Genomic DNA, 18325 nt, shown 5'->3' on the forward strand with positions numbered 1-18325 from the left:
CAATTTTCAAGCGCTTTAGCTAGTGTGCAATAGCCTGGTTCCCTTTGGGTTTCATGCCAGGGATATAAATACAATCCTCCTACTTACCTGCACTCTTCAGGCCTATCAATTATGCTGCTCCTTCCCGGTTGCAGTTACAACTTGAGGTATTACTGTCCTCTGTAAAACCAGCACAGAGCGGAGAGTGTGACTGGTTAGCACAGGCTGCAGACCTCATCTTCCAGTACCAGCACCTGCAGCTCCTGTCAGTGCTGTTTCTCAGGCTAGAAACCCCAATTTTAGCTAGGATCAAGGGGAAGGGAGCTCACAAAAACTTGGTGCTAATGAGTGCTGGAAACCCGGGGCCTTATTTTTCTGTAAACTTTTGCCTCTCTGCTTTTTTCAGTCTGAGTATGGTTCTGATGTATTGTCTGTGTGTTATTGTTTTCCCTTTTGGAGTGCTTTTTCTGAATTCTCTGGAGATGTTTAAGGCTAGATTGGGCTCAGCAACCTGTTGTAGTGCAGTGTCCCTGCCCAAGGCAGGGAGTTGGAAAGAGATGATCTTTAAGGTCCCTCTCAGGACCTTAGTCCCATCCTAGGACTCTGATTCTACTCTGGTTTTTGGAGTTTATATAAACAGGAAGGTTTCTAGTTCACCTTACTGAAAAAAAGCATTTCTAAAAGTGCTTTGCTCACACCTAATGACTCTAGTTCCAGTCTTCCTCACATTTTTACAGAACTACAGTCACTTCAGCGACTCTTCCTTAGTGCACTTGGTGGCTGAAGGATTACACACTCCTATCTAGCAATTAACACCTATCTTTTTGTATTTCCATATTATCCTTATGATTATGTTGATGCTGCTCCCAATGGACCCTTGAATTGCATTTCCCAATTGTGATAAAATCTTGTACATGGAAGCATTTTTGGTAACAAATCTCTGCAGATGTCCTGATGTTGTCCCATTGGTGCATTTGTTTACCTTGCTGCACACTGCTTCTCCAATATTATGGTTATGAGGGCTTGAGTTATTAATCTAAAATTAATTTTTTAATCTGTCATTTATTAAACAATTAGAACAATTATTTGTTCTCAGCTACGCTGTAAGTTTAAATGCTGATCATAAAATGTAGTGTCAGACCTGTAATCTCTGAGTCAAGCACATGGAAGCAATCCATCCCACCTATTCTTTGCCTGGTTGCCCAAAAATAGGGAGCAGGGGGATCTCCAGGATGCAACAGGGATCAGGACAGACAAAGTCTCTGCCATGTGTCTGTATCTCCTGCCAGGGCATCCTTTCTCAGCCACCTGACTTCTCCATGAATTGAAAATGCTATTGGCCACAAAATGCTTTAAACTCTTTTACTATTTTACTTTGAAAGTATTAAAAAGGTAGAGAATGTCTATTTTAATTGCTGTGTTCAGGTAAAGGAGAATGAATTTACCAGTAAGAGAAGAAGCTGTAAAGGCGCCTCACTGACATTTTTCCATGTGTGGTCTTCCCAAGTATGATTTTTTAAAAAATTTTTTTGATGTTTGTTTTTGTTTTTGCAAGTGAAGCTTGCATGTTTAGCTCCAACAAGCAAAATGCCACAGAGATTCCCAAAGTAATGTCCTGGCCCCAGTGCACATGTTAGCAGGAATTTCTCCTCTTGTTTTCCTTGTTATGAATGTAACCTGATCTGTTACTTCTTAGGTTCTTGAATAGGTGCCATAATTTACTCAGGCTGCCTGAGGTCAAGCTTGTTCTGGGATCTCTGGCTCTCCTGACAGAGCCTGCTGGATTTTGGGACCTTGGAGCAGCACTCCTTGGGCTGTGGGAGAGGTGGGTGAACACAGATGGCTCTGGGCTGTTGGAGGAGGAAGAAGAGGATGCTCTGGTGTTTGTATGGAGAGGGAATGTGGCAGTGCCCCACATGAGACCAGCTCCAACACTGCAAATGCTTCTGGTTTTGCTTTTTTCTTACAAAAGCACCATAATCCCAGCAAATAAAATGGCACATCCCAGGTGCTCCCAATGACATCAGCCAAGCTGCTTATGGAGCCCACACCTAAATAAGGAGCTGAGATGTGAGGCCAGAAGAAGCAAGTCCATGTGATTTGAATTACAATTCAGTTTGCTTTAGGATTTTCTAGTTGGAAGAAAAAAGCTGGCCCTCCCAGCCTGATGCAGTGTGAGTGAGATCTGTTCAATGACACTGGAGATGGTACTTTCAACTACCTAGAAAATAAATTGGATAGACACTCTAGTTGACAATAAAACCTTCAGAGTTTAAAATAGTGAGATCTTATACTGCATAGTAAATTCTACACTGCCAACAGATCAGGATTCTGTTATCTGAATGCTCAGTGTGATGTGTGCTCTCCTGTGTTAAAATTCCCTCCTGTACTGAAAAAAATCAAGGTCCATTTTACTCCAAGTTAGCTGCTCATGAGAGTTTTTTGATATTTTTCAATTCTTTTAGTGACATCTAGTGAAACTTGGGGAAAGTGCAAGTTCAGTTGAACTCTAAGGATCGATCCAACTGCAGTAGCAGATGCTTTACAATTAAATGCCCGAAGTACTGCACCTTATTTCATTTACTGTCCCTTAAGCTGCTGTCTAAGAAATGCACAAAATGCATTTTGGCCATTAAAAATTTTAAATTTTAAAGTTTGAGCTCATATTCTGGTCAAACACTTTATGTATTTGAAGCACAAAAATAATTTACTTTTTATTCCTTTTAACTTTGGGTATGTATTTAGAATAACTTTGATTTTATATTTTAAATTTTGCCTCCTGTTATTGGTGCCATTGCTTCTCTACACTTGAAGGCTCCAAGTATTTCCACTTTTACAAAAAACACCCCAAACTTTTGCAGGAGTTAAAGCTACACATTTTCAATATTTGGTATTCCTGAACTTATTGAAAAGTCAGATTTGGTCTGCTTGTTGCTCTGGGCCAATCCAGACTGGATGTGAAATACTCTTTCATCAGCAAATGAAGTTTTCAACAGAGATGGAAAACGTATGCCTCCTACCTAGAAATTGGGCTAACAACTTCAAAGGAAGAGCTGCCTCCCTCAGAGCAGCATCCACATGGAATAGCTCTTAACAGTGTAACTTCTTTTTCTCAAAGAACAAACCCAAGTGGCTTCCATAAAGTCTACGTTGGTATGGATTTCAGCTGTGCAAAGGACAGGGCCACCACTACAAACAGGGCTCATAAATATTTGGAAAAAATACAAAGTAGCTTCAAACAGGCCAGTATTAGATGACTGGAAAGAGTTCAAAAAATCTTAGGCCTTGCTTGATCTAAAAGGCTTCAACCTCCCAAACTGAATAGGCAATTAGGGCAGATTCTGAACAGGAGGATCTGAAGCAACAACTGGGAAGGGTGAACACACTCTGGAAAAATTCCAGCTGTGAGTGTCACTGAGCACACTCACATGCAGCCAGCACAGGGAAGATGCCCAGCATATCCAAACAAGCTTCCAGGTCACTGATTGTGATCTGCTCTCATCCCTCTCAGAGCTAACTTTTCAGAACTTAAAAAATAAAGGCTTAACGGAAAAAACAATCCAAGTACACCAAGAGCAACAGTTCAAACATTTTACTAAATCAATTCACACAGTTTCAAAATTGTAAATATAATTAAGGACAACAGGGTTTCTGTATTTTTTTCTTCCAGAATCATTAAGACAATAAACAAACACAAATTAGGTTTATAGCATCTGTTCTTTTAAAAAATGAAAGGAACGCCACTTGATGTATTGATAAAGCACCACAACACAGTTACAAAATAGGGTTGGCCTGTTTCTTTCACAAGTAAAAGACTACATACTCCTAACAGCTTCCTGCTTCAATCCATACTTCATTAAAATAAAACTATAAAATCTTCTAGATTACACTAACTTCAGACGATGCCTGGTATAACAGTGCATTAACAGCAGTAATGCCAACTATCAGTGCCAACATAAAACAGTTTAGAGAGGAAAAACAAACAAAAAAATCCAAAACAAAACAACAAAACCCCCACCTTTATTTCCCTAGATGAGCAAAATTTAAAATAAGGGATGCTCTGCCTCACAATGATTTAAGGATTTGGGGATGCTGATGGGTGGAAGAGGGGGCTGGTACTGTAGCTTTCTAGGCTTAGTTGGCATCTAGCTTGGCCATTTCCTGCACGTATATCCCTATACTCTCGCTGTCGAAGAGCACGAAGTACACCGTCTTGATTGAAGAGGACATTGTAGACACAAAATAGCTGGAGATGGCTTTCAGGATCAGCTGAGCAGCTGTTTGCTTTGGGAAGCCATTTCTAGAAGGAGAGAGAAAAAAAAAAGAAAATCAAGACTTGCTGAACCAACTTTTGATGGTTTAGCCTCCCAGAGAAGGCTCCAGCTTTCCTCCAACACCTCACAGCAAATAAAGCTGCAAAGCCAGTGCTTACAGTGTGAATTAGAAGTTGTTGATTTAGGCAAGACTTAAAATGCTCAAACAGAAGAAAAGCATTCCTAAAATATGAATACAGAGTCTACACACACTGTTTGGTTGAACCTCATGATACCTGATGGGTCAATTATTCTCATTAACATGTAAGTAAACCAAGAGCCTGCTGTGTTCTGGAAAGCAGTGTTATGTGTTGGAGCTGCAAAATTAAACCTGTCCTGAAAGCAAAGCAACTGTTAAAGAAAAGTAAAAAGGGACAGAGAACTTGATATAGAATATGAAACATGAAAAGACCCAAAGTACAAAGTCTTAGCACTACTAATGGTGACTAAGCACAGGATTTTACAGGACCTAACCTGACAATCTTTCTTAAAACTTTTTCACATTTTTATCTAAGAATCCTTGTCTGAAAGAGTCATCTATTCTTAAAACAAGTCAAGCACAAGTAGAATGGTCTGAACAAAGCTATGACCTTAACTTTATGATCTGAATTTTATAGATCGTGGCAAACTCCTGGAATTGCACCTGGTAACTGCTTGGAATGTGGCCTGAACTTTGTTGCGGTGTTACTCCTGAAGTACTGCTACTCACCCAGACCATGATTTTACCCTGCCAAATTCTGAGCCCTCCCCCAGCCTCAGTGATGTGCACGCCACAGTCAGTCTGAAGGTGATGGGACATGATCACTCTCTTAGGAGTAGCACCCAAAAAGAACCTGGAAGAGCCTGTTGAAGACACCTGGTTCCTTGATGTGCACTTACAGACACCTGGTAGTTAATACTCCCCATTATAAAGTGTGTACTACTAATACTACAAATAATTTACAGATTACACAGATGGATGAGTTTCTCAGTATTTCCTGAGCAGTTCAAGGAAGATGGGCTAAATCTACCCCTGGCACCAACAGGTGAACATTTCTCAGCACTTGCTCACTGAAGCACCACACTGGTAGTAAAATGCTGTTGTAATCTCCCTCTTATTTTGTGCTACAACACACTGAATGTGAAGGGCAACTGCCTGTGTCATGGCCCACTTGCTGCACATTGCCTTATCAAAAAACATTCTCAGAGAGCAATTCTGCGTCAGTCCTGCCTGTAATGTGATATTTTACGTGCTGTCTTGAAGATAATGTTTGTGGTATTTCAAAAATGATGGCATGAAATAGCTTACACTATTTTTTCTTTTTTGAAAATGCCTGATTTTTTCTTTTATTGAAGAAGGAAAGAAAAATATAAAGGAAAAAGCATTGTGAGCAAAGCTTGTACTATTCCAAAGCCAAATGAGCTGGTCAGGAATAATCAGCTGTATGAGAAGTTAATCAACTGAGAGCAGTTTTGACACAGGAGCGGCTTAGGAGTGAGCAGCTTCCACACCTGGGCACTTGCAGGTTACTTTTGAGTGCTGCCTCCTGGCATACAGTGCAGAAATCTTCCAGGAACTTTGTTCCTGAACTGTCATGCAGGGCAGCATCAAACCAGGGACATACACTGTTTCTCAACTGTTCTCGGGGGCCTCTGAAGTCACACAACTTCCAAGTGTTCTGGCAGGGTGGTCACACCAGGGCAGGTGAAAGAAGAGTGGCCTGGTGAAAGGAAGGCACAGTGCCAGGCAAGCTGATAACACTCCATTGCTCAGGACACCTCTCCCAAAAGAAACAAGAGAGAGCAGAAAAATCAGCAGGAAGGTGCTGGCCTGATGGCCATGTGTGGGCTGCAAGAAACAGAAGCCTGATGCATTGATCTATGGGTCTGAGTTAAATTCCTGCGTAAAGGCTGTTTGGGACTTGAGCCAAACCAGTGTCAATTCAGATCAAAGTCAGAGCATCAGAATGAAATCCCTTCTCAGAGGATGAGTTCATGTTCAATCCCTACCTCTCCTTTCCCTTTTCTCCTGCTGGCCCTACCAGACTGAACTCCAGGCTACCTCTGAACAGAACCCAAGTTGTGCTTTCCATAAGTTGGCTGTAGCTGAGCATCTGGCCCAATGAATGCTACAAGTATGCTATTTTATTTCCCCTCGTGATTTATTTGAACTGCCCTCATGTAATCCCATTCCTCAACTATAAAAGAGAATGAAACTGTTTATGTGGGTTTATTGGGTGATGTCTGCTTGACAGATGCCTGTATTAGAACAGCTGCATACATGTGGTGTCTTTGGCATTTGTTATCTTTTAAAGCTTTACTTTTTTTCTTTTTTTAATGCTTTTGACTTCATAAAAACAAGTAGAGAGTATTGTCAGAATATATTATGTTCTCTCCAAAATTAACTTACGCTTGAGTATCTCTAATTAAGGGGGGAAAAAAAGGAAAAATACATAACCTCATATATTATTCAAGGCATTTTGATTCCTCTCCATCTTTTAAAAGCACCACTTTAACTGGTTCAAGTAAGAATGACATGTATATGCCAAGTGGAGGACTTGCCCCAGATCCTGCCTGTCAGGAACCAAATTCCCAAACAGAATATGAATCCTGAGGATTGTTCAAGGCTTCATCATCTTCCAGTACCAATCACCTACTTCACAACAAGGGCTGGGAATGGTTCTTTGCTGGGAGCTATCCAGAAAAGACAGGGCTGTGTGGAAGATACTTTATATGGTGCCACTTTTACGTAACCAATTCCACAGACACTCTGCACTCTCCACATTACTCTGTGGAGGAATAGAGTTTCTCCCAGAGAGTGATTCAGAGCTTCTCTTTGTACTGACCAGCCTGTGACCCTGACAGCTAATCCAATAAGTTACTATGAACCCCCTGCTTTATTTCTCTACTGTTCTGCAAAGTTTGCTCAAGTTATCTCCTTAAAATGACACCTATGCAAATTAACCTTAGCTGGAGATTTCTATGATGCAAGTTGCTTAAATTTAGCATCCTCATGAAACTTTTATTTCTTGTCTTTCACCCAAAACCTCAAACACTGTTTTCTGCCTTAGCCCACAGAATATGCAAGAATTAATCTAGTGTTGCAACACAGCACAATGGGAAGAATATTCTTGTTGTTCACCAGCCAACTTCTTTCATGGCAAACTCAAGAGGGTCAGTTGTTCAGGGTTAAGAGACACAACTCTGTAATTCAGCCTACATTTGGCCCTTGGTCTTCCTACTGAGCCATCAGTGAGGGCCAGGTGTTCCCAACTTCCCTCTGCACCCCAAACCCAGAAGCCTCAGACTAAAGGTGCAGTCAGTCTGGACTGAGGCTCTTAAGAACATGATCCAACTTTCAAAGGCACTGAGCATACAGAGCCAGAGGACCTGAACTTTAGACTGAGGCTTTCAAAGACCTTGGCAAGGGTTTTTACCGTCTTTTTTTTTTTTTAATGAAATAGTCCCATGATGTAAACTCTATGGAATTCAGCTTATGGATTTTGGATGAAAGCTTGAAGTGACTCTGCAAATCCTGAGAATCAAGGCACTTTAGGTTTGCTGCTTAAACAAACACTAAGCCATGTCTTTTGGCCATTGTAAGACAGGTAAGTTTCATTATTTACTAAAATCAGGCAAAAGAGACCTCTTTTCTTCATGTTCTTTTCCACATCTCCAATTTTTATGAATGAATTGTCTGAAAGAAGTCTTTTAACGTTCTCTTGAAAGTTCATTTTATGCTCTTTATCCCATTTGCATGCTTTAAGATTTGCAGGGATCACTATGATATCTGCCAACACTAAACTAGTACTCAGGAAAACACTGCAGGCTCCAAGCACTGCCTGAACAAACCTAGAAGAAACTCTTCTTTTAGGGAACTGATTCAAACAAGGAAGAAAAAAGCCAGCATTGTAGCAATGTGTTTTGTACATGGGAAGGGACTGGAAAACCAGATGGCACTTAGAGAATGTGACCTATTTGGCATCAGGTTTGCCTGACAACCTTACCTGCCACTGCCAATGGAAGGAAATGCAATTGATTTCAGCTTCTTTTCATCAGCCAGAGCCAGGCAGTTCTTCACTGTCTTCTCCAGCAGCTCCTCACATTTGTCTGATCCCCAGCCCGGGCTATTACAGTGGATCACAAATTTCGCAGGCAGTCCATGGCCAGCACTGACAACAGCTAGGAAGAATTGAAAATGAAACATAATTACCTTCCTCTCTTTAGGATTAAAGGAGTGTACATGTGATTAAAATAGCAAACAATCAACAGACATTCCCTTAGCCCCTGAGAATGTTTTAGATTACAAATCACACAGCCTTAAAATATAACATGATTACAGAGACTTTGTGTTTTCCATTTCCAGCTGCATTTTGCTGTGATAATTTATAAATCATAGCTAGGACTGAGCTTATTTGAGAGAGAGCAAGAATTCGTGGCTGACATCAAAGGAAGCACTTTTATACTCGGGACTGGGTAAGTAGAAGGGCAGTATCTGTTAGAACCCAAACCCAGACAAGGGATGATCTTGCTTTGGTTGGGTTTACTGCAGAGATACAGTAAATACCAGAATGCTGGACAGGCACAAGGAGTTACAACTCTGGTGACCTTCAGCTACTCCTGCTAAATGTACAGTGTTCAGCCGGCTTCTGATCATACCCCAGCCCAACCTGGAGCAGTTCAGAGCTACTAGTGCTCTGCAAACCCCAAAGGAAGGACGGAAAAGACGTGAATTAAGATTCTGGGTTTACTTCCAGCTTTGTCTCTGAATAACTATAATGAAGACATTTTGTGTGATTTCAAGTCTTTGGGCCTAGCCTTATTTTAGCTTTTTGTGTATAGGTCATACAAGATCACTTGAACAATGCTGGGCTTAGCTTCTTTCTTTCATCACATTCTTGACAGAGGGGTGTAGAGAATGCATTTACAAATTTGCAGTGTTTGATTCACATTGTTTGTGTAACAACAGGCCAGGCCTTGTATGTACAAAGAAATGAAAAAGAATTTTTACCATGCTAATCATATCTTATCACCACAATATTACCGTGGACATGTGGGGACTAAGAAGATGCAGCAGACCCTGCCTACAAACTGCCGACAGGCAGGGATTCTCCAGATGAGAGGCCTCCTTCTCTGCAGGGGAACATGCTCTGGGTTCACCACTTCCCATCACAGAGCAACAACAGACTGTGCTCTGCCTGCCAGAAGCCAGGGGAGGAGGATCTGTGTCATTTCCGAACTCACTGGGCTGTGGTTGCAAATAAAAAGGTGGGGGGAAGCAAGCAAGCCACCGTAAACACAAGCTGAGGGAAGAAAAACATCTATCTGAAATCTCACAAGAACATACAGTGAGCCTTCACAGAGAGTCAGCTGCTAAAATACCCCACTAAAGTGTTGGTATAAAATAGTAACTTATGTCTTCACAAAACCATAATAAAAATACCAACAAGTTTTTTAAAAAATTAAAAAATCAGGTTTACAGAGATGCTTATAGAAATCCTCTATTCCATTCTGGAATGTTTATAAGGCATTTTGCTATTAAAGTATAGCAGAGGTAACTTTGGCACATGATCATCACATATGGATACTATCTCGTGGCTGCTGCAGGAAAGAGAAAATAGACTTTGTCATATGGATCCTGACCAGGGGTTAACCAGAACATTTTGAAGGACAATGGAAGCACAAGCATTTATGTTCTTATGGCTTTGCAGAGTCCCAACATGTTGAATAGCCTCAGTGTTAGGCAATGTTAATTTGTCATAATGTGCAACTAAAATGTTGGCAGATTCAGAATACATCATAAATCCAAGAAAAATCTATTAAAAGCAGCTGACATATCTCTAGTCAGATGTGAAATGTGGGTATCATCCTCACCCTGAAAGAATAAAATACTGTATTGATACACATGACCAACTTTAATATTTTTCACGGAGTGTTTTCCAGGGTAGTCATTAATTAACTCATTAGGATTCTGATGAGGACAACTGTTCATTACCGAGAGCAGCTGTCCTTTACTTCAAATGCAAATGCACTGAAATGGGAAGTAAGATAGGTAAAGCCAACTATGGACTTATTCTGTGCTAGTCACATTCCAGGTAAGCATTCTGGTTATGGGTAGATTAAAGGGATGCCCATAGAATTGAAAAAATCTAAACCCTGGGTACATGTAGGATTGAAAACTGGATGTATTAGTTCTGTTCTAGAGTTCTCCAACAAGTCCCTAACAGCCAGTTTATCCCAGTGCAGTGCAGAGCTGCCCTGGAGTAAGACTGCCAAGCAACCCCCAGATCTGAGGGATGCACTAAAAGCTGAGAAAAATAACCTTTTCTTTTCAATTTGCCACCTATTTGGAGCAGTTTGGTCTGGGCTGGCAAGCAATCTTGACCAGAAGTTAGTAAAAAGAAAAAAGCGAGTAATTGATTCTGCATATTTTCACAGAACAAAAATTTCAAGAAAAACTTATTAAAATCTTTAAAATGCAAGGGAGAACCCCCCAAAGTATTAAGCTCCAGAAGTAAACAGTTGTAATTTTTCCTGTCAGAGCTGAATTCTTACATCTCCCCTTCGGCTGTAGTTAGGATTCGTTTACAAAACTGTGCACACTGTATTTATTTTTATAGCATAAACACAGATGGCAGAATCAGCCTTCTATATGAACAACATGGATCAGCAATTTCACAGATGGTGTAAAATTATATATTGCCATTATCAAACTTTATTACTCACATAGTAGATTTTTCTCTGAGATTACATAAATTTTGATAACTAGGCATCAAAAAGTCATAAGCTTTTATAGTGATGATTTTGGCACTGATTAAACTAAGTACCCAAGCAGATGCTGAACTTTAGGCACATGCTGAAGTTCAGTGAAAGTCAGAGGCATTTCAGCAAAGCAGATGTTTAACAGAGTTGGACTCAAAAATAAGCATCTCATTAATTGCTTTTCTGAACTGTGCCCTTAATGATCAACACTGAGTGTGCATGCACGTACCTGTGAACAGCCTGGCTCTACTGTAACACTACAGCACTGCCCATTTCCCAGGTGCTTAGGTAAAGGTTACTTAAGATGCAACGTGTGCAGTTTAACTGTGGAGAATACAAACACACAGCCCTTGGGAGCTGCCTGCAGACAGCAGAGCCCCAGCAGTGCTGCAGGGGGAGCTGGGCTGGGTGAGCCAAGCCCCACTGCCACAGGGCTCTGGGTGGGGGTCCCGAAGCGCAGCCTCACCTCCGGCTATGTCCAACGGCCCGTTCTTTTTGCGGAGCTCAATGACGGCTTCCACAAACTCCTTGCCACCTTTCTTTTCCAAAGTGCTCCCTGAACAGAGAATTGTTAGTTTACTCCTCTGATCTCAGAAGACATATGACTCATCATTTGCTTTTGTTACATCACTCTAGAGTTTTCTGCCCAAACATTTTTTGGGGACTGCAAAGTAAGATCTAAACCTTTTGGGACTTGAGAATTAGCTAGTCATTAAAAACAACAACAACAACAACAGAAAGAACAAAAAGACAACCCTAACAACCCAAAAACCTCACACTGGTATCCCTTGCTAGCATTCTCAGACTTGAATTTACTGTCAAGAAACATCTGACATGACATCCCTACCTCCTTCCTTTTCATGAGCATCTCTCAGTGTGAAATGTTCCAGAAGAATGTGCTAGCTCAACAGTGGCTGAAGGTTTGTAATTCCTTCCCCTAGGATTAATTTCCCCTCTTCTCTTACAAATTGTTTTAAAGAGCCATTTGCCACAATAAGAATTTGAAACTCACCTGATCTTGGTCCCTGACCCCAACAGGTGGCCCCAGGAATGAAACAGTCTCGTGAGTGCAGCGGGCTGCTTTACTTGGTAACTGCCCAGCTTGTTGAGCCACCTTTAACCAAGAGGAAGAGCCTCAGAAATAAGGAGAATCTCTAAGGAACACATTCCTCCAATGAACTTCTCTAACTACATCTAAGGAGCTGGACAAAATTATTCTGGGAGAAGAAGAGCTGTGCAGTGTGTCAGGGCAACCAAAAGGTATGCTGTTTACAAAGGCAGTCCATCACTAAATGGTTTAGATCTTATTTTGCAGCTCTAGTTTTAAATATTAATGAAAGAAAAAACAGCCCAAGAAAGCATTTGCCTAACTACATAAGCATCCCACATAATTTTGCACTGTGCATATTAATTATAAAGGTAGATAAATAAAAAGCAGTGATATTATAAAGGCTCTGATTTGAGATATTGCTTTGAAAACTGATTTCCAGAAGTTCAGAACTAGGATCTCTAAAGATCTAGACATTTACTTGGTGACACCCCTTACTTCCACTGATGAAGAAAGGAAAAAAATGCAATTTCTGATGGAAGTGCACATACTATATGCTCCAGGAAGCAGACTCCCTTCTCCAAGACTCCAGTTACTAAACCAGGTTATATAGCTCTAAGAAACAAGAAGACTGCAAGATGCTTTTGTTTTGTTTTGCTAAATTTCTTCCAAACTGAAAAGCTGAAAACAATACATTTGTTTTCCATTCAAAAACTGACTCTGTGACCCTGAGTCTATTTTGTTCATAGGAGTTTATTGCTTTTGGGGTACAAAAGCTGAGGACAATTACAAAAGCTATGCCTTTTCTTTGGCTTTTTCATAACCAGTTCACAACAGGGTTTGCCAAAAACTGGATTGCAAGGTCAGACTGTGTAGGTCAGAGTGTAATTTGCTGTTTGTGCTCATTTAAGCTTTTAAATATAAATACTTCAGCCAAACTCCTAAGGATTTCCTGAACTTAAAGTTGCCTATCCCAGTGCAACTGAGTAGGAGGATCACCTTACAAATCTCTTAGAAAAGACAGTAATGGCTTTATTTGGAGCAGCAAGGTGTCTGAGGAGAGTACTGGGAAAGGAGATCCAGAGCAGCACTCAGGTGCTTGGAAGCACTCTGCCCTTCAAAGGCAGTGAGTGAAGCACAACACCCTGTGCCCTTTGCTGAGCCCATGCAGCAGATGTGGCTGACTCCAGGGTCTTATAAAATCACTCTGAGAAGGGATGGGGAGGGAATGAAACAGCCTTCCATTCTAGTTATATTTTTATTGTATATATTTCCATATCATTCCTATTTATATTTATAGATATATGCCAGTTATACTCCCCATGAGTCCATGGACTCTGATCAGTCCTAAAACCCATGACATTCATAATCCTTAATTTCTCTTGTTTCAAGGGGAAACATAATTAAGCCTTGTGCAGAACCTAGGAACAGCAAAGTTCTATTAAGTAGGTCATTTCTTTGCCATTGCAAAGCTGTTGTACATTTAATGGAATTTAGCCTAGTTTGGTTTAATTCAATCCAGAAGGATCAGCTTTTTCCCTTCCAGTGGGAATTAATTTATAATTAAAAGCAATGAACAACCATGTCAGTTTATTCCACTGAGCTCTCTTCTTGCAGGATCTGGTACAAAGAAGAGAAAAAGCAATATTTGGTATGAATGAGTGAAATATTTTGCATTTACTCCTCAATTATGCTCTTCTTCTAATAGTAAGGGTTTATCTTGAAATAATGACATCTATGTTGTAAATGAGCTTAATCTGGTAAAGGACAGACTGTATTTAACTATTTTCCACTACACTAGCAAGTTTCTTGAGGGAAGTCTTGCTTCACAGCTTCAAGGTTAGTAGCTTATTTGCTCACAAGCATAAATATGTGTCACTCCCATGAGAATAAGACCATCATCTCATGCTTTCCAAGCAGGCATTGGTATCAGTGTTGAAAACAGCGTTAGCAGAAATTTAGGCTCTAAAATTCTCAGGATAAGCCCCCAGTACACTTAAATTGTTAGGGAAAAAAACCAACAAAAAATTAAAAAAAATTTAGATGGGTAAAAGTTAATCATTGGAAGCTAAGCATTTGTGCACTTCTATTCTTTCTTACAGCAGTCAGAGGCAACAGGAACCTACACTAAGGAATGAGCAGTCCAACTTCAAGAGACAATTTTCTTTGCAGAGTAACAAAGCATTTCTTTGTCACAGGGTAGGAGACAGGCACATTGGCTAAATGGGTCTGACAGACTTTGGAAGCATATTCTTCAGGTACAGGCTACTATGACACTCTGCATATTATTTAGCCAGCAAAGTCACAGTGCTTCTGCCCCAGCAGGTCAACCAGAGCTGTATTTCTCTGCTTGTTACTCAGAATGCAGCCCTTTCAGAAAAACAGGTGGTGCAGGACGTGTGTCCCTCCAGGTCAGTACTGAAAACAAGGCCTTGGCATGGGGGGAGCCCATTCTCACAGGGATGGTGAGGTCAAGATGAGATGCAGAACAGAGGCTGGGATCAGCTGACTTGTTCTTAAGCAGTGCCAGCAACTTCTACATTTGGCCCAAGTACTGATTTGCCTTCTCAAATTACCAAGGCAGTTCAATCAAAGTACTCCTATCCTTTTATAAAATCTTTCAAAATTCTGTATATGAGAGGGGTAAGAGAAAGGCTAGGAGAAGAATTACTCAAGGGACAGTTAAGATGGCTGAATTAAGAGGTCTGTCCTGTTTCCTGTCATGCCTTCTCTCATCCTTGTAGCTCAGGTGAGCAATGTGTGTGCAGCCCTAGCCTGGGCTTGTGGGTGTGAGGACCTTGGAGCAGGGCTAGGAAGGTCATCGGTCCATAAGGATAATCTTAAGAGTTTGGAAAATACAAATAGGTTAGATCCAGCCTGTGAATCCAGATATGAACATCTGAAACTTGGCATGGAGAGGGTGCACTGGAACTGGTTAAAATCTAAAGATCAAGACTCAAACCACATTCAAACCAGGCACTTGTCAAACCAACAATGTCATAATTCATTTTCCTTGGTCACGTGCCTGCCTTTAACTCACTGTTCCTGCACTTCAATTTTGGTGGTGCACTCCATGGTTACTTCTGAAAGGCTGATTTGGCAACAAAAACCAAAAATGCCCACTAGGCTTGTAATTGTTCATTTCTTGTTAGATCAGTGGGGACTGCTGGAAGTGAGAAATGAATGCAGATCTGCATAGCTACAACAAGCTGGTGGCTGCTGACCATGCACACACATACGAACTGCGCAGCACTGAACTTGCCATTACCTACTTCACCACCGGTGTAGAAGTCAGAGTTTGTCGGGTGAACGACAGCATCACTGTCGATCGTGGCAATGTCAGCCTGTACAACTTGCAACTACAACAGGTAAACAGATGTATATCAACCACGTTGGACAGAGACCCAGCACAGGCTCTACATTTACACATGTACCAACGTCCATATTTTCCTACCTTTACATCTCCAAACCTTGCGCCAAAGCAGTATGCTGAGTTGTGTGTGCAGGTGTGTGTAGAGAAAGGGGTGTAGGGAGCAGGAGGAGGAATATTGAGTATGACATGATCAAATAAATGTTAAAATGACAAGTCAGAGCAATCACATGAGATCATTTCCAAAGTTTTAAAATCAGCTAATGCCCCATTTCACTTTGCAGAAACCTAGAACAACCAGTTCCCCACAGAGCATGACATTAAAATACGGAATCTGTTTAAAAAAGAGAAATTCAGGATCATCAAGACAAACAAAATAATTAGTTTCTCCATTTTGTCAGCACTAATAAGCTGACAGCCACTGATTTTCATATATAAAGCCATTCATAATTTTGTTTCTAAATATACCAGTTTCCTTCACATGTAGGAAACAATGTTTTTGCAGCCAGGGTTGTACAGAATTTGCTTTAAAATATACACATTTTTTGCATAGTTTAAAAGTAAGGCATATATTTTAATTATATGCTGGAATGGCTAAGATACTTGCAGAAATATATGTATTTCTTAGAAAGGCTGATGTAAAAATTAGCCTTCTTAGACCTTTTTTCTTGTGAAGTTACTTCTCTACATTCCCATAGGAAATGCAGCAGTATTAGAATTATGGGTTGTATTCCATTAAGGAAGATTCAAAAAATACAGCAGCAGGTCTACTCAAATAAGAAGGGACTGCAATAGATAATGCATGAAAGGCAATTTTTGTTTTGTTGAAGAATAAACTTCTATTAAAGAAGGATTTTTTGATTTCTTATCAATCTGAAACAAGAGAAAAGCTTCAAAAGTGATTCTCCACCCATGATAGTTCTCTCTTGGTATAATATCAGTATTTGTTTCCAGCTGAATGTAAAAGTGACAGGGAAGAATTGAAACATAATGGAAACAAATTATTAACTGAATTAAACATCAAATCAAGGTATGGGAGATTTGGGAACAGCTAAGAAAGTAATAAGCCCTTACCAAAATTTTTAAGCCTGCTCTTAAGTATTGAAATAAAACCCCTCAGATTGGAGGTAGAATGGAGAAACTGCTTATTTTGAGAAAAACCTGACAAAAAAGTATTTTAGTCCTCAAAGAATCCAAATAAGAAACCCCCCAAAATAGCTAACAGTCACATATGATCATTATGGAAAAGAATTTAAAATTTTTGAACTGAAATCAGCTTGAAGACTAGCAATAGCTGCAAGTGTTCAGAATTGGTCAAAAAGTGTTTTGAATATAGTACTTCAACAAAGCAGGACCTGCAAGATTTGAATTTCTGCTCTGATTAAAGGTATGAAGCCCTAGAGAATAAATTCTGGGTTCCATAATTTCCATGTGACCGTTAGTTGTGTCAACCCATGCCCCATTTACCTAGGTCATCTTTAAGGTCAATGTCAGCATTGGTAGGATTGATAATGGCCTCCACCTCGAAGCCGGCTAAATTACTGATTTCACTGTGAATAAGGTTCAGCTGAAAAGAAAAGCATGAGGTGGGAAATAACAGGACAGCTGGGAAATCACAGAGAAGCTGCAGAAAAGTGAGCTTTGCAACACAGATGGAGATAGCATCACTGCAAACAAATATGCAAAATAAAAGGCAGGTCATAAAGGGGTATTAGCCCAAAAAAATTCAAACACAAGACTCAAAACATTGTTCATACTGGGAGAACAGGAATGTACCAACTAGTAAACTCTATTTTGGTTTTACACTGATTGCTATATGGGATTCTTTTATTATCCACTATCTCAAGAGGGCTTACAAGAAGTCCAGATAGGGACTTTTCATGAGGGCATGGAGTGACAGGACAAAGGGAATGGCCTTAAACTGAAGGAGGGGAGGTTAAGATTAGATATTAGGAAGAAATTCTTCCCTGTGAGGATGGTGAGGCCCTGGCACAGGCTGCCCAGGGATGCTGTGGATGCCCCATCCCTGGAAGTGTCTAAGGCCAGGTTGGATGGGGCTTGGAGCAACCTGGTCTGGTGGAAGCTGTCCCTGCCCATGTCAGGGGGTTGGACTGAGATGAATTTTAAGGTCCTTTCCAAACTATTCTGTGATTCTAATTTTGCCATTAAATGAGGTTATTTGTTTCTTCCACAAGTATAGAGATGAAGGACACCCTAAGCATCCCTTAAGCATCAATTATAGGGATGTGCTGGGACTATTCTGTACTGAAACAGGATCAAAGCTGCTGCTGCTCCTTCTTTAAGCCAGCAAACATGAGCCTATCTCTGAGAAAACAGACACTTGTCTCCAGCAATTCCTCCATCCCAACAAGAGGATGTGGTTTGGTTTTTTTTCCTTATCACTGGTTACCATGTTCTGTATTACAGCACTTCAGTCCTCACTAGACTTCTGCAGGCTTTTTTGAATGTCTGGTGAGGTACCAGAAGCAGGCACATGATATTACGTGCTTATTGCTTCTAGTTTTTATTTTGTTTGCTTTACTTCCTTTTGTCCCTTATGAAAGGAGATTTTTAAACCCACCCATTAATGCTCTTTTACTCCTCTAAGTACCCCCATATACTTCAAGCATGTCTTTCAATTCCTTTCTTGTTATAAATCAGGAGGATTTCTCCTGAAATCACAGGAAGATTTCTCCTCTCTACTGAGGCACACAGGGAACTGTGGGAGGCAGCACAGAGATCTAGAGACTGACTCACATCTGCACTATGTGTTCTTAAGAGACAGTTTGGGGGGTCTTCTCACAGGATGTAACCCACAACACAAAACCAACTCTACAATTTGATGCAATCTGATGGGAATACTAAACTTGGCAA

General features: G+C 40.5%; 1 protein-coding gene across 5 annotated transcripts in view; it reads right to left on the reverse strand.

The window, feature by feature from the left end:
- Window positions 1-3556: 3556 nt before the first annotated feature.
- The window catches only part of MACROH2A1 (macroH2A.1 histone), a 42911-nt gene continuing 28142 nt past the window's right edge, over window positions 3557-18325 (reverse strand). For 2 of the 5 annotated variants that reach the window (XM_084216132.1, XM_084216131.1), the window contains exons 6-9: window positions 15350-15440; window positions 11500-11589; window positions 8279-8453; window positions 3557-4279 (exon numbers count right to left, since the gene is read on the reverse strand). In XM_084216132.1, the coding sequence (XP_084072258.1) occupies window positions 4114-4279; window positions 8279-8453; window positions 11500-11589; window positions 15350-15440 (522 nt within the window). In that variant the 3' untranslated portion in view covers window positions 3557-4113. Of the gene's footprint in view, window positions 4280-8278; window positions 8454-11499; window positions 11590-15349; window positions 15441-16918; window positions 17019-18325 lie in introns of all 5 variants that reach the window. The other 3 variants (XM_084216130.1, XM_084216129.1, XM_084216133.1) reach the window with 2 other exon arrangements.

Source organism: Fringilla coelebs (assembly GCF_963513975.1).
Source record: "Fringilla coelebs genome assembly, chromosome: 15".
NCBI lineage: Eukaryota > Metazoa > Chordata > Aves > Passeriformes > Fringillidae > Fringilla > Fringilla coelebs.